Source organism: Lissotriton vulgaris, chromosome 12 (assembly GCF_964263255.1).
Source record: "Lissotriton vulgaris chromosome 12, aLisVul1.2, whole genome shotgun sequence".
Classification (NCBI taxonomy): domain Eukaryota; kingdom Metazoa; phylum Chordata; class Amphibia; order Caudata; family Salamandridae; genus Lissotriton; species Lissotriton vulgaris.
The window spans coordinates 778,892,892-778,909,309 of NC_141700.1; the positions used below are offsets into that span (position 1 = coordinate 778,892,892).

General features: G+C 45.3%; 1 protein-coding gene across 2 annotated transcripts in view; it reads left to right on the forward strand.

Annotated features, from left to right (window-relative positions):
• The window catches only part of SENP3 (SUMO specific peptidase 3), a 120,675-nt gene that overhangs the window by 51,116 nt on the left and 53,141 nt on the right, over positions 1-16,418 (forward strand). Inside the window, exons 2-4 of one of the 2 annotated variants that reach the window (XM_086946141.1) lie at positions 199-1,436; positions 12,365-12,664; positions 13,242-13,353. In XM_086946141.1, the coding sequence (XP_086802267.1) occupies positions 212-1,436; positions 12,365-12,664; positions 13,242-13,353 (1,637 nt within the window). In that variant the 5' untranslated portion in view covers positions 199-211. The remainder of the gene's footprint in view (positions 1-198; positions 1,437-12,364; positions 12,665-13,241; positions 13,354-16,418) is intronic. The other variant, XM_086946142.1, reaches the window with a different exon arrangement.

A 16,418-nucleotide genomic window follows, 5' to 3' on the forward strand; every position in this document is an offset into this window, starting at 1 on the left:
CAGCAGTGCATTGTCCAATATGTTTCAGTCAGTTTATGAACTTTAGGGGTTAGGCTGTGGGATGCTATGGTACAATGATGAATATACCCTTTGTAGAATTTAAGATAGGAGGAGCCTTGGGAATAGTTAATGAACCCAAGCTTCCTTCTACTGCACTGCTGTTAATGTCACTAATCCCAGTCCTTTCTCCTTCCACAGGTAGATCGTCACGATGAGAGAGAACATGCAAGCAAGAAGGTTCTGTAAACCTGCAGGCTTCCGTGACACTAAACTCTACTCTGTGCGCAAGGCAGACATCCTAGCACGAAGGGACAAGCTTCGGCTGGCCAGAGGGCTGGAGCCAGAGGTCCCCTCTGCCAAGACCACAGCTGGCTTCCAGAAGCTGATGAAATATGGTGGCTGTGTCAGGCAAGAGTTGGGCCATAAGGTTCGGATCCAAAAGCAGCTACCTAGGAACATAAACACCTCTGGGAGTGTGGCGAATGATGACAGTTGGGATTTGCCTATGATGTCTGGCTGGAACAGCTCGGACCTTGTGAGAGGTGGTGCTGTGAAATCCAAACACACCATGGATGTGCAAGGGAATTCAAAGGGCCATTGGCCCTGTGCAAATAATGTGGCTCGTGGGCCTCCGGTGGATCGAAAAAATAGCCCCAGGTTTGAAAGGGAGGATGTAGTGCCTGGCGAAATTTTGCGCAAGAGGGCCATTCGGAAAAACAGACGGTCATTTCTGGCGTACATGATGCTGTATCATTTGAAAAAATCGGCGTTGACATTCCATTGGAAGATCTGGCGGAAGGGTGGAGGTCGGCGAAGGAGCATTGGCTCCAAGCGCATCCGGTCCTCTGTTTCCTTGTCCCCGGCTTCAGAGGCTGATGAAGACCTGGGTTCTGCTTATTGCCCATCAAAGAAAAACTGCATAGGTCCCCGGGAGTGCTGTGAGCCACCACTGTGCGGGAGAACTGCACCGGATGATCACACTCCTGTGCGGCTGCAGGTTGGACATGGGTCACGGGTACAGCCACACACTAACCTGAGTCCCCCTCATCAGTTTTCTCTGATCAACTGCAGCCCCTCGCCAGGCCCCAGTACAGACAGACTCCCACACAACTATGGGTATCGCAGAAATAATTCCACACCAATGACTGAGTATAACTGTACAGGCTATGTGTCGGCAGAAACTAATCATTTGCAAGGTCTCCTCAACCACACCGGTGAGAGTACCAGCAGGTCTCCCCACACCGGTCTCCTGAGCTCGCTAATGACTGAGGACGAGGACGCTGGGGAGCTTTCATCCTTGTATCCACAGTACACAGAGTTGGAGAAGGTAACCTTTGATGGGGAGAGCGAAGAGGACCAAGATGCCTTGTATCATGGGATGGATTCCCAGTCCTCTGGGGAGCTGAAAGGGGATGCTTCGCTGGATGGTGACTCTGGTAAGGGTTGTAATTAATGCTGGGCATCTTCAGTTTGGGAGAGGCATCTGGGGACTATTAAACTCTTAATCCCAGGGTTTAAGGACCATTCTGTTTGAGTGTAATGAACTGCCATAGATTTCTTTCCTGCCATTGGTTTAGATGTTCCAGCATGAGCTCTGGGATTGTGAACAACTTTTTTTGTTGCTTTCTTTCCAGTCGTTGAGTATCCTGATCCATCTTCAGAAGATTCATCGAAAGTCACATCCATAACTGTTGCTATGGTTTCCATCCATTCTAAGATTGTTGCTTTACAGGACTCCGTTCTTACATAAAACTCTTGTGGGGAGGGTGGGGAACTGGCAACAAGAATATGCCCTTTTAATTCTGCCCCAATAAGAAAAAAATACCTGTGGTCAGATTACCATTGGGTCTGGAACCTCTGCCTGTCTACAGAGCATGAGGAATCAAACTGCTTGGCATGCCATGTGTTCAAGGATTAAAACAAAAATTAAATATTGCCGGGAACATTGCTGGGTACTTTAGACCCCACTGATCTACTTGCTGCACTATGATTCAAAGAAACCAAGGAGAACTACTGTGAGCAGAGGACTGTGTAGTGTACCAGCAGCACAAAACAAAGGGCCCTGAGCTCCTCTCAGAGGCTCGAACATAGATGGCAGCCTGCAGTGCATTAGGTAACCCACAACAAGCACAAAGACAGTGCTGAGTCACCATTCCTCTATCCGCAAGGATCAAGCCTTTGGGAATCACCCTTCAAAGCAGTCTTTGAGGCTGAGCACTGCTCCCAGGGGAGTTTGTCCTCTAGACACAAGACTAATCCTAAGACACCCTCCAGCTTTCGTATTTGGCAAAAGCCCTCTCTGCTTTTAGCGGGTCCTTCAAACATGAAAGATTTTTGGGATGAGCCACAAGCCTCTGCATCATCTAACTCAATCCTCACTGTCTTGGGCCAGCCACCTACAGAGTCAAAATCAGTTTGAAGCAGACTCCAGAGCTGGCCCCTATATGCATCTTGATGCTAAGGCCTGAGTCTAGTGCCTCTCCATTGTCATTGAGCTCCGAGAAGGCCAATGTAAGACAGTGCATGATATATATGCATCCCCCTGAGAGAACTCTTGCTCGGCCTCCACCTCAAGATGAGCCTCGTACCCCAGCCAACACCTTGGAATAAGCAGAAACTCCTTTTCGAGGAACACATTGTAGTATCTTGTTATTCCCTATGCCTTCCCTCTCTACCTCTATTAGAATGTTGATGTGATGCATCTAACAGAATGTTGGTGATCTGCCTGTGATTACAGTTGGCTGTGCTGAGCACCATGTTGGATGCTCCTGGTGGGGTCTCCCTTTACATCTTGGAATAAAGCATCACTAAATACTACTCAACGTGTGGACTTCTCATCATTACATTCATGGCGACGATCTAAACAAAGAACCTACACCTGTCAAGTCTGGAAGAACTTCAAGCTGTGTGAAATTAAGAAAAGAAACAAGAAACCATGGAAGGTCCTCGAGCAACAAGAAGTTACCCCAACTGCCAGCATGACCCCACCAGTGACCTACAACCGGTCGCCCTCAGCAGTCTGGCAGTCGTCCTGTGTAACAGTGAGTCAAACATTTTTAAAATGGAGCTGTGCCCTGACTTTGGGTAAGCGTGCCTGTTGTGACTTTGGGACTCACGTTTATTCCTCACATGAGGGCAAGCATTTGATTGGGCAATTTTGTATTTTGTCCTACTTTCAAGGAGAGCCAACGTCCTATTTACAAGGAATGCGTTTTTTTTTTAGTGGTTAATAAAGCATCACTAAATACTACTCAACGTGTGGACTTCCCATCATTACACACATGTATAATAAATTGCTCTTATAGCCTGTATCTAAACAGTTATAACAAGGACACCAGTCTTGTACCACAACCTTGCCCACCCAATTATCAACTTCTACATCGACCCCACACATGCTCATAATGAATTCAGAGCAGCTATGACTGTTGCAAAAGAAAGTACAGACTCTTCTGAACAATGGTGCTATTAAACAAGTGTCCCAAAACCAGTGGGGCCCAAGGAAAAGACTGACCTGCGGCCTTAGCTGGAACTCTGGTCACTAAATCGCTATATCCTGTCTGAACCCTTCAAAATGTCTACCCTTCAGGATGTCATCCCGCTATTGTGCACTTGATTCCCCATGGTAACCTCTGCCTAAAGGATGCACACTACCATGTCCCCATACCTCTGGTACATGACCCATACCTCTGTGTGGTGGTAAGGAGACCACCCTACCAATTCAGAGGTCTACCATTTGGGGTTACCACAGTCCTAAGGGCTTCCACCCAATGTCTAGCAGTGATATCTGCAACAAAACACCATATATATCTTCCAATACCTGAGTGATTAGCTGATAAACAGCAGCAACTGACGAATTCCTCATGCTCACTTGGGTTGCAGTGTCTGTTATGACGACTGGAGTTCACAATCTGTGCAATACTTTCGCATCCTAGCCAATACAGATCCATCCTTTCCTGGGAACTGAATTAAACTTACCCAAACAAAGGGAGGATGATAGCATGCCAAAGACTTCTTCCTCTTTTTCAGTGACCAGGTCCCTTTACGATAAAGACAGTAGTGAAACTGCTAGGGAGGAGAGCTCCATGTATAGCAATAGAGCTGCATGGAAGATTGCCTGTGTACACTGCAAGAGTGTCTAGTACGGCAATGGCCACAAAAAAGGGTCAATTGGAACGTCTAGTGTTAGTATAACCCAGAATTCAGCACACACCCAAATGGTGCAGCTCACAAGAACCTTTTGCTAGGCACGCTATTTCTTGACCCTCAAACACAGGTGACTATTACTAGACGCCTCACTCAGCATATCTAAACTGCTTGCTGTTCAGGGTACCCGGACACGAAAACCACAGGAATGTAACATCAGCTTTGCAGCGTGAATCTTTCTGGATTCACTATGCTGTGCATTATTCTGCGGTCTAGTGGTTGGGTCCGGAATCGTAGTATTTTTTTAAGGTTTTTTTTTGTAGCCCAGGTGGGCGTCGACATCCCACAATTTGATGTCCTCCTGTGACGTTGGTGCGCTTCCCCCGGAAGCTCCCACCTTTGAACGCAATCTTCAGATTCTTTTTTTCCACCGTTGGGTTTGGATTGTCACCGATAGGTTCCAGAGGTTTGGAAAGGTGAAGCAAAATTAAAGCAGGAAAATCACCAAAAATTAGAAAATACATCTCGCAATCCAGAACACCGTTTCGGGATGACGAAGGAGAGGAAGAACAAACTTTGACATCCAACGGAGAATGTGCATACAGGGGGCCCTCTGAGCGCAGGAATACACACACCTTTCAAATTCTGCCGTAATGGCCACCAAAAGTACACGCAGAAGGACCAGCAAGGATTGCAAAGCCTGCTTGGCATTCACCCCAAAGACCCTCCGAGTAAGAGAAGACAGAGGAGATTCAACTACAACATGCAGGGCCATGGTCAACCTCAGTCACTCCGGGACTTGGGCTTCTCCGGTGGTGAAAAGGAAAACCTCGCCAAGGGACCTGAGGACTACACGGTCGTAGAGACCGTTATGAAGTCGACAAAGGAGGTAAGAGACGTAGACCCCTTAAAAACCCGACAGACTCTCGAGAAGCAGAGTCAAAGTCCTCGAAAGGAGCACTGGTGCCGAAGCAATCGACAGCCACAGCTACATCCAGGGATAAACAGCCGAGCGGATCCTTCGAAAAGGGCTTCCAGCCAACGAAAACCCAAGACCAAACCTAGGTCGTCTAAGCACGTCCCAGAAAAGGCACGCTCGACACCGAAGGAAAAAGAGCCGAAGGCAACTTTGACATCGAAGAGAACTGCTGAAACACTCCACACCGAACAAGCTGCCGAGATGGAAAGAAAAAAGAGAAGGCTGGAGGCCGAAATGACAGTATCCTCCAGAGAAAGAAGGATTTCGACGAACGGGCCCTTCGAAGCCCATGACTATTGTAGAAGTCGAAGAGGAGTTGGACGCCGAAGGACGGCCGAAACTCCCGAATCTGCAGAACAGCAGGATGAAGAGGCCCTATTTTGCTACGAGGGAGAAGGCGCGGAAGACCGACAAACAAGCTTGGGGTTGGCATCCTCTGTGGCGCAGGACCTGGATTGGCAGGACGTCAACGCTGAAAGCCCGAAAGAGGCCATAGAGACATATCCTTCGAGGCCTTCGCCGCCAGACGACATTGGCATCCTATAACATGGTCATCAAAAATGCGGCTGCAGCATATGGGGTGAAACTAGAGGAAGAGAAACTAACCGCTTGCTTCCTCTTGGAGACCTTGCTCCCCACTCAAACTAGGAGCCAATTCCTCCCCATGCTCCCAAGTGTCCTGGACCAAGGCAGGGAAGCATTCAAGGAGCCATCGACTTGCAGGTCAGTCACACCTAGGACAGAGAAAAAATATAAACATTCCTCTAAGGACCCAGCATACATCCAGGGATCCGTCCCGGCTGACTCCATTATTGCAGCAACAGCCAGAAAGAGGGCCAACATTCCCACAAACTCCGGACCACCTCCAGACAAAAAGTAAGAGGCTAGACCTCACAGGAAGGAAAATGGAGAGGAATGTAGCTATTCACGGGCACATTGCTAACTCTAATGCCCTACTAAACAGGCATACGTACCAGCATTCGGAGGAGGTCGGACAGCTACTCAAACACCTCCCTGAACAGTACCAGCAGAGAGCAACACACCTAGTGGAGGAAGGCAAGAACATGGCAAACTCCTGCCTCAAATCAGCCCTGAATGCGGCAGACCCATCCTGCAGACTCATGATGGAGTGGATAACAGAGGAGGCATGCCAGGCTGAGGATCTCAGGTTTCATGCCGGAAGTCCAGAATGATATTCTAAACACGCCCTTCAATGGGGAGACATTGTTCGGGGCATCAGTAAATGACAAACTTGACACAGCTCAAGAATGAGATTGAAACTGCGAGGTCCATGGGGGCACTGCAGTTCAGAGGTATGAGAAGGGGCACCCCCTCAAGGAGACCCAAACGGCCGAGGAGGAAACCAGCCGGGAACGTCCCACCAGTCCTTCCAACAAACCTACCAGGGCAACAACCAAGAGCAGCAGGGTCCGCAACAGCAAACCTGGCAGTCCCAACCTAGGGGCCAGTCCTTTCGAGGGCGATCGAATGGAAGAGGGCAAACAAGAGGGGGCCAGCAACCCACGTCAAAGTGACTCCGCTACACCGTTCGTGCCCACCCACACAACACCTTCACAGGAGCGGCACAACAAAGGACTCAAAAACAATTACACAAACACAAAAGAGATCAACGAATATGTAACACCAGTAGGAGGCAGGGTAAGACACTTTTTTCAGGAGTGGAAGACTATACCAACAGACAAATGGATACTGAACTTCATACAGTCCGGATACTGTATAGAACTGGAAAAGAAGCCACCAAACAGGAGGCCAAAAAGCAAGACGCGCTCTGCAAAAGAACTCGCGCTCTTTCTGCAGGAAGCACAAGAACTCCTCCACAAGGAGGCAATAGAAACTGTACCGTTCAAAGAAAGAAACAAGGGAGTTTACTCAAACTACTTCCTCTTACAAAAAGGAGACGAAACGTTAAGACCCATCCTGCACCTACGATTCCTAAACCAATACATAAAGATTCAAAATGACATCCCTACAGGAGGTTCTTCCTCAGATAAGGTTCGGAGATTTTATGTCCACCATAGACCTCAGACACCTACCCACACAGTCCCATGAACAGACAACACCAACCACTACGAAGATTTGCCATCGGCAAAGCACACTACCAGTTCACAGCCCTGGCCTTGAGACTAAAATCTGCACCAAGGGTCTTCAAGCTGTAGTGGCACACCTACTAAGGGAGGGGATTCATGTATACCCCTACCTCGATGACTGGCTGATAAAGGCAAGTTCCTACAAACAAGACTTTCTGGATTCACTAGCGAACCCACCCACCTTATATACCTGAGCTACAAAAGAAAAAAGTACGATGATTCCAGACCCAACCACTAGACCGCAGAATAATGCACAGCATAGTGAATCCAGAAAGTCTTCAAGCTGCAAAACTACACTGACAGGTAAGAAACTATTCGTTATCTGGAGCTTACAGCTATTCAGTTGACATTGTGCGTGCTTAAGGAGCTCGTTGGAGACCAGGATTCCTAGTAAAGACAGGCAACATGACTGCTATGTACTGCGTCCAGAAACACAGAGAACTTGCTCTCCTCCACTATCAGCGATGGCCCAAAAGATCTGGCATTGAGCCATTCACAATCCGCACCTAGCTGAGCATCTGCCTGGTGTGGACAACAACGCTGCAGAGCTGCTAAGCAGGACACATCAACAAGTCTACGAATGGGAGAGGGATCCCCAAGTGCTTCAGTGGTACTTTCAGAAATGGGATGCACATTTGGTCTGTGTGCCACTGTACAAATTCAAAATGCTCCAAATTTGCCACCAGGTAACGACACCCACAGTCGTGGGTAGATTTTTGCTTGTGCTTTCCTCCACTGCTTCTGATCCCATACGTAGTGAGGAAAATGAGTTAAGCATCTATGACTCTCATTGTGGTTGTGCTTGCTTGGGCGAAACAGCCATTGCATTCGATGTTACTAGAAATGTCTGTCCATTCGCATGAAAAGTTATCCATCAAACCAGGCCTCTTCAGCTCAGATACCCTAACCTAAAGACTATGAATCCCGCAATTTAGCACCTGGGGCCTTAGTTTGGCTACTTCTAACTTCCTTCAAATTGACTCGAAATGCCTCAGGTGCTGTGCCTAGAAAGGAACGTTCTTTCATGTGCACTGGGGTTGCCCTATAATTCCATCCTAAGGTTGCCCAAAGAAATGGGATCAAAAATGGGCAAATGGAATACGTCTAGTGGTGGAATATGTAATCTCCCATCCCCCAGTGCCCCACCCGCGCCCTCCCCAGGTGAACTGCGTAGAGGATGGGATGGGATCCATCAACTGTGACTGGGAACGAATGCATTGGATAAGCTTTATACCGGGACCAAGAGTTTCTACATGTACTGTGTACTATTGGCATAACCTGAGATCTAACTTTCAACCTGTTGTAATGCTACAAGTCTTTAAAATGAAGTTAGACAAACATGTATGCAAATCTATGCGAGGCACTCCAGCCTGCCACATGAGTGTGCTGTGCCGCAAAATGGAAAGGATTTGTCCATTACTGCCTGTAAGCATTTAAAATCACTCTGAGCCACTGTGCAGGATATAGTTTGTTACCCACTGTTGCTTCACCTTTAAAAAGTATATCTTCAATTTGTTTACATTTAGCAGTAGTGGCAGCCTGCATGCTAAATGTAGAACACTATTTTGTTCAAAATTCCTGCAGTTAAAACTTTATGGAGGAGATTAAGAGTTCTTTCTACAAGGACTCCACCGGCACTTACATGGGACCTAAAGTGGGGCTAACAAGATTCATGGGACCCCCTCTTGTGATACACATTTTCTTCCTTTAAAGGCAGCCTTCCTAGACAGTCACCCCACAAATGAGTTAGTGAGGAACAAGCACTCGGAACGTTTGTACAGGGCTCGCAATACAGTCGTCTTCAGGACAAAAACAACGTTTATGTCCAAGATGATTTCCCCTCTGTCAATCGGGTAGTGGTTTTGCCCATCTTTTTCCCACAGCCAGAGACCGTGACAAAGCGGGCATTATACATATTAGATGTCAAGAGGGCACAAATGTACTACATTGAAAGAACAAAAGATATGCAAGACCAAACAACTGTTTGTTGCTTTTGTGAAGCCTCACTCAGGAAATCCCATTTCAAAGTGTGGTCTTGCTAGATGGATAGTGAAATGCCTGCGTACATGTATGCTAAAGCAAAATGTACACTGCATGCTATTCCTTAGACACATGCCGCTAGAAAGAAGGGTGTAACTATGCCTTTTTTTAGGGAACATACGAACATCGACATCTATAAAGCTGCTACATGGTAAACTCTTCCCGGTCACTAGGCACTTTTGTGTTCATTTCAGGCCCAGCAAGACTGCTTGGTTAGACAGTGTTGAAAACTTCATTCCAAACGAGAATTGTCTGCTCGCTACCCACTGCTCGATGCATAAACTACTGATATTCAATATACGCACAGCATATGAAATACAGCAGCACATGATTCAAACTAAGTGCTAGTCTGTTTGTAACTTGTAGTACTGCATATTCACATGTGCCCTCCTGTGTCTTCAGAAGCAGGCAAAGATCTCCGATGTTTGCTAGCTTTATAAGTTACAATGCACCGTAACTATGTTCTCTTACATAGTTAAGCTTCACTACTCGCCCATTGGGGAAAAAAACTGTTTGATATGGAGTCCTGGTGCATTGTAAGATTACTATGGAGTTGATATCTCAAGACCAAAGACTTTTAAGAAGTAAAAACAACTTGCAAACATCTGCACCCAACACTAAATGGCAGGAGTAAGCAGAGCATGCCAATATAAAACAGTACATGCAAAAAGACCAGATCATTACAAGGTGAGTAACACTCCCTTAAATTGCAAGCTAAATAAAGGTGAGCGTTGCAGGTGCCAGAGTTTGCAACCCAGGTTGAACTCTGACCCAGTTGATAAATCTTTCTTTAGTAAGTCCCTTAAAGGCGCTTTTGTAATTCCTACTAGGACTCCAGAGCATCAGAACAGAACCTTATTTCCTCAGTTAGCTAAAGAGAATTTGATGCAGTAAGGGAAATCATCTGGGTTCTGGGACACATGTTATACATCCATTCCTATTGTTCATTTCTAGTGTCTTTTCTGAATAGTCCTGGGTGAAAATCATGTAGCTACTTTACAGAAATGCAGTTTTGTTGTGCCGCATTGGTCAGATGTTCTGCTTTGGATTAAACTGACCTGAATCAGCAAATTGGTATGGGTTTCTATGTATTTATCTCCTACAAAGAAGCATTTATGGGTATTTATTTATGGAAGTTGGAGAATTTGTAACATTTTACTGAATATAGTGCCCTTTTCACCTCACTGGTTATAGGGGTGGGTAACCCAATATACCCTTGCGGGCTTGGGCAATCAATATGTTTAAAGTAAAAGTGCCAGCAAGGGATTTGTTTACTGATCAAAGTTTAACAGTGTAGTGAAGTCTATATTATTTAGACTTATCAGCTGAGCAGAACAGCAACTGTTCAACGTATTTATAATCTGTTTCAGAACCCTATAGAAGCTACCACACTAGCCCCATATAAGTCAAACAAATTAAACAGATTCACAACACTTTTTGTGATTTTGCTCAATAAATGAAATATTGGAAACAAGAACAAAGGTAAAGCAACACGGAAAGGTTTGTTCTTCAAAGAGAATTATTATTTATATTCTTTTAAATGCAGATTGTCAAATTTTCAAGGGTATACAGTCAATGGTAATTGCATATGTATCTTAAGTAAATGGAGATGACAAAACAATCCATTAATACATAAGAAAACAATCCAGTCTTAACGAAATATATAAAATTGACTTCTATTAAAAATAATAAATAGAAAGTCAAGTGCAGGAGGTAGACTTGGACTGATGTGTCGACGTTTCGGTCTCAGAGGTGAAATCCAGAGACCATCATCAGGACAGTGAATTTAATGCAATGAAGATGACCCTTATGGTGAATTTAAGGACAATCTATGAGTAATCAGAGCTGAAGTTCAAAATCAATGTTCATTGCCTTAAGGGAACGTCAAGTCTCCCCTGTGATTGTGTCCATATATTCAGACCGATAAGTGTTAAATCCTTATGGTGAAGAATCCTTGTGTAATCCATCTCAGGATACAAGTAAGTATGGAGAAATGGCGTAACAGACGTAACGGCTCCTCTGCGTGGGGTCAAAGGTAATCAGGATTAACCCATATGATGAAGTATGTCACCTAACGGTGAGTGAGGGTTCTTGTCCTGAAGGAAATTTCTCCTCCTGGCTCTTTCTTCTGACATTACATGACTCTTTTCAATTTTAATCTTTCTCACATTTAGCCAGACGTGCTCTCTGTGATATTTAGTGTTCTAGAGGGATTAGTAAGTACCCCTGGCTTTCTTTTGATCCCCCGTTGATCCTTAGTGTGTAAAAATCCATCCCTTACTATCTCCAGTCTGGAGGCTGATATTTAACTGGACAGGACAAACTGGACCGGATACAACTCGCCTTCCAGTAGATGCAACTGTCACAGCAATATATGTTGCCAGTTTCCCACCAGAGAGACCACAAACCTGCTCGCAATTCAACTATTTTTGATGTGCCTGCGGCTGTTTGAGCATAAGTGCTGTAGAACTGGTACTGATTTCCACACTCCTAGGGAAAAAATAAAAATTGAGCAATGTATAGCACACCAGCTGTCCAGGACTGAGTTCATAGTCTCTTGTTAATGTACTTCAATGATTTTGGTGAAACTTTTTTCCTGCTCTTGGGGTCTGCTTACAGCTCTGACAATATGCCGCAGTATGGACTTGTACCAGCTGTGCTGTTCCAGTGCTGCAGCCTACTGCCAGTGCACCTCAGTCTTGACTCATAGCACCTATTCTACAACTAGAACCCATATACAGGATTACAAGTGAACCCTAATCCCGACATGCAGCATATCTGCCCAGTAGCACAGCTTGCTCTTAATGGGTTCCCCATATCCACATATAGTACTCTGCTGTTCCAGCACTGGGCCTCACACACTTTAGTGTACCAATACAGCTTAGTGGTGACTGGTAACATGCCTTGCTATCACTGGGATGACCTAACCGATGCGCAGAGAGCTCTGCAGACCATGAATTCATCAGCAAGCTAGCTATGGATTAAATCCTGTTGATTTTGCAATAATTGTTTCTTTTGAATATGCTGTACTTGCTCCTCTTATTGCTGTAGTGTTCTGTAGAATACTCATAACCTGTTTTCTTTGCATGCACAGCAGCTATGCTCCCAAATGGCTACATGTCCATGACATCACACAGTGACATTTGCCTTCCTGGTGGGACTACGGACCCCAGCATCATGATTACCAACGTTTGTAGTATTGATTCAGTGTTGATAGATCAATTGCATAAGAGCCCCAGAGCGCCGGATGCAGTGATCAGCAATGGCCCTCGCGCAGAACCAACTGAGCCTGTTCCCAGCAAGCTGGAAGCTCAAGTGGGAGAAGAAAATGAGCAGCCTGAGAAGCCAGGCCAGTCTGAGTCCTTGACAGAAGAACACATAGCCTGTGTACAGAGTAAGCCTACTTTTCTAATATTTATTTGAAGGTGTTATTAAATTTGATTGACACTTCTCCAACTGAAGCTATTCTTAGTCGGCCAGCTGTTAGCAGGACTTGAAGCTGAAAACGCTGAGTATTAGTGACCTTCCCTCCTTCCCTCCTTCCTTCTATAAGAGGCAGGTACTCATTGTATCCCTTTGTGCAAGCTGCATAAAGGATGGACCTGCACAGCACTCTGACCTGTCGATGTGACTGCTAAACGAGTGTTGTCTCACATATGTAACTTTAGAGTAGCCCTCCACCATCACTATTCATTCCCCTGCTACCCTTTTACAGATACCAGTGAATCTGCAAGCTACTGCAGTACTGCACACCAGTGTAGCTTTGTCACACCAAGGGTAGCTACTCGGTTTATAAGCTACTCTTTGCTAATTGACATTATTAAACTGCTTTTATACAGAGTGGCTAAAATGTTATGGTGTGCAATCATGAAAAAGCTAGTTGAATCTGGTGAAAGTAAATGCTGCATGCCATTCTGGAGAATGTTTCAACTTGTGCTGTTTTCCCTAAATTCCTGCTCTTGCCCGGCCAGGTATTTTGGATCAGTTTTTGCAGACCTATGGGAGCCTTATTCCTCTGGGCACTGATGAAGTGGTCGAAAAACTGGAAGATGTATTCCAAGAGGACTTCTCCACTTCACAGAGGTAAACCCCTCTATGTTAGAAGTTTTTTCATGCAGATAGTTGTTTGGGAAAACTTCTGTCTATTTTAGATATAAGCTAGCCTTCTTTGGGTGTGACTAGCTATGGATGACCTTGGACAAAAAAAGTGCTAACATTGTTATATACATTTCTATAGCGCACGTTCCCCAAATGGTTTCGTGGCTCTATGGTAGCTGAAACAAAGCACACAACTGATCGTTACTCACATGCTTGCCTGAAAAGCCAGATCTGTAGAAGTTTTCTGAACACAGAGTAACGAGTGATGAGGGGGGGAAGACCTGATTTCAGGTAGAAGGGCTTTGCATATGCGGGGGGGGGTCAAGTCCTTAGAATCTGGAGCCACAGAGCGTCTTTTTTTTTTTTTTTTTTTTTTTAAGTAGCAATGGTGAAAAAATCCAAGTACATAGAAAGTAAATTGCGAGAGGGGATGTATTTTTGTATGCGAGCAGAGATAAAACCAGGACTACCAGTCTGTAGAGATTTAAAGATGAGGCAGCCAGCCTTAACAATGGAGCGTTGTTTTAGGACTATCTAGTGCAATTTCCTCAGCAAGGGAGGGGGGGGGGGAGATATGACTGTTCCGAGGTTGTTGGAACAATAATCTGGCTGCCTGATTTTGAACCAGTTAGTCTTCGAGTCAGATACTTACACTATGCTAACTCCTTCTACTTGGGCCTTCCCAACATTGAGGTGACTAGAGCAATGATAGTCTGAGTGAGAGCCTTGAAGAAAAGGAATTTGCTGATCTTTTTTTCAAATGTTCAAAACTGTAGAAAGCAAGATATTACAGCCCCTAATTTAGGTTTAATACACAATTTGGCATTGATCAGTACTCCAAGGCTCTTAACTGAATTCTTGGGCATAGGGAGGGAAACCATGGTGACAGACCAAAGTGTAGACTTCCACTGGTCATGTTTATTTCTAGTGATGACCGTCTCCGTCCTGTCTGAGTTCAATTTAAGTTTGTTGTCTGTCATCCAGTAGCGGATGAATAACATTGTATTTTGAGAAGAGCATTTGCATTCCGGGGAGTTATAGTGAAAACCAATTGCAAATCTGCAGAATTGGTAACCTTTACCTTCATTTGGTTCAGGGATCAGACCAATGGATGTATATATAGGTTGCAAGGGTAGGGGGACAGAGCAGATCCTTGAGTAACACCACAGGTCAACCTAATCTTAGGGAAGCAGAAAGCCTAAACGCCTGGGACCAGTCTTCCAAAAAATAAATAATCCAGTCCCGCCCAGAGCTCTGGAGGCCTGCAGCCTCAACAGTCCATCAGGATATTGTGGTCGACCACGTTCAAAGCAGCCGAAAGGTCAAGAAGTAACAGTGCCTGGGTGGTGTCCCTGTCGGCTGACTCGCGTAGATCGTCCACTGCTGAGAATAAGTCTCTGTGAAATGGGCCGGCCAGAAGCCCGCTTGGTGGGTGAAGTTTTCCTCCACGAAAGAGCAAATGCAGTCAGCTACCTTTGCCAGGTAGGGAAGCAAAGAGATATGACTGTTATTTTTTAAGATAGATGGATCGCTGCCGATTTTATTCAGAAAAGGGACAACTATCTCCTCCTTAAAGGTGGTAGGGCCCCAACAACCGCTCAAGGACTTGTTGAGAAGGGATAGGGCGAAATCAGGGAAGTGAGAAAAACAATGTTTAGGTCCTCAGGAGGGCAGGGATCATTTGAAGAGCCCAATTTCGCTTTACCTAAGAGGCCAATAAGACCTGCATTTCTAGTGGCGTGCAGATCAGACATTATGGCTGAGTTAGTCTGTTGAAGATGTAGCCGAAGGTGAAGGACTAGAGAGGATACTGGCTTTGGTGTTGGTAATCTTAACAATAAAGAAAGAGAGCCTCTCAAAGTCTGAGAAGGAGTGATTGTAGGAGTCTGTTGGAAAGTGAGTTATTGGTAGGGGCAAATGTAGGTCTGCCACTGGCAATAAGGCCACTAACACATGATAGGACTCAGCATAGGTCTTAGAAAATCATTCCTTTGCTCAACCCTTGGTAACGTGGCTGCAAGTACAGGCTTAACTTCAAAGACAGGTATGTAAAGCATTTAAAAACACAATTTAAGTAAAAAAAAGACACAACACAAAATAAAAATCCAACCCCAATTTATAAAAATAGGTAATATTTTTATCTTTTAAATGACACCAAAACGAAAATAATCCACTGTAGGGTACCAGAGAGATGATTTTTTTTTTAAAGATTAGTCACTTTCTAGTGCTTAGAAACCATCAGTGCCCCTTAAGTCATTTCGTTTTCTCTGTCAGGGACACCTTTATAAATTGTTCTGAAGAATTCTCACCACTGTAGTGGGCCACCTTCTTCAGCAAGCTGGGTCCAGTTAGAACACCTTCCTGGCGTTCTGCTTGCTGGTCCCAAAGTATCCAACACACAATCCAAGGTTATGGAATCTCCAAGAGGGTCCTTGAAAGCGTGAAACTTCAATTCCGCAATCCACTTGAACAAAACCCTTACAAATCCACTGGTACTCCAGGCTTTGAATTCTTTGCTGGGCTGTCCAGGTGATCCCTGTTAACCTGTAGCTTGCAGGGAGTTTCCACTCTTGAGTCTTTTGGCAGCAAGGTAATCCACGGGGCTGTAGTTCCAGATGGCGCAGTCTTCATAGGTCAGGCCTTAGAGTTCCTGGCACACAGCAAAATCTTCAGCAGGGCACTTCTTGCTTCATTCAGTTTCAAGCAGCAGATCTGGAGGGCTCTACCCCTCTCAGATACTTATTCAAAATTCTCTGGGTCAAGCACCAGGTTACTGCTGACCAATGAGAGCAGGCAACTCCTCATAGTTAAGACCACATCCTGTGGAGTGTGGCATTAGTTTGTCCCAGAGTGCATCATTCTTCCAAATCCATAATGGCTGATTTTCCAGCAAGGAGGTAAGAGCTGGCTAAACACACCCCCTACCATCTGCACATACCTTTCTTTCTTTTTTTTTTTTTTTGAAAACCTTTATTTATTGTAAATATAGTACACAGCGTCTGCCTACAACCACTGCGGGCCGGCCGCTATGACACTGTAAAACATTCCAG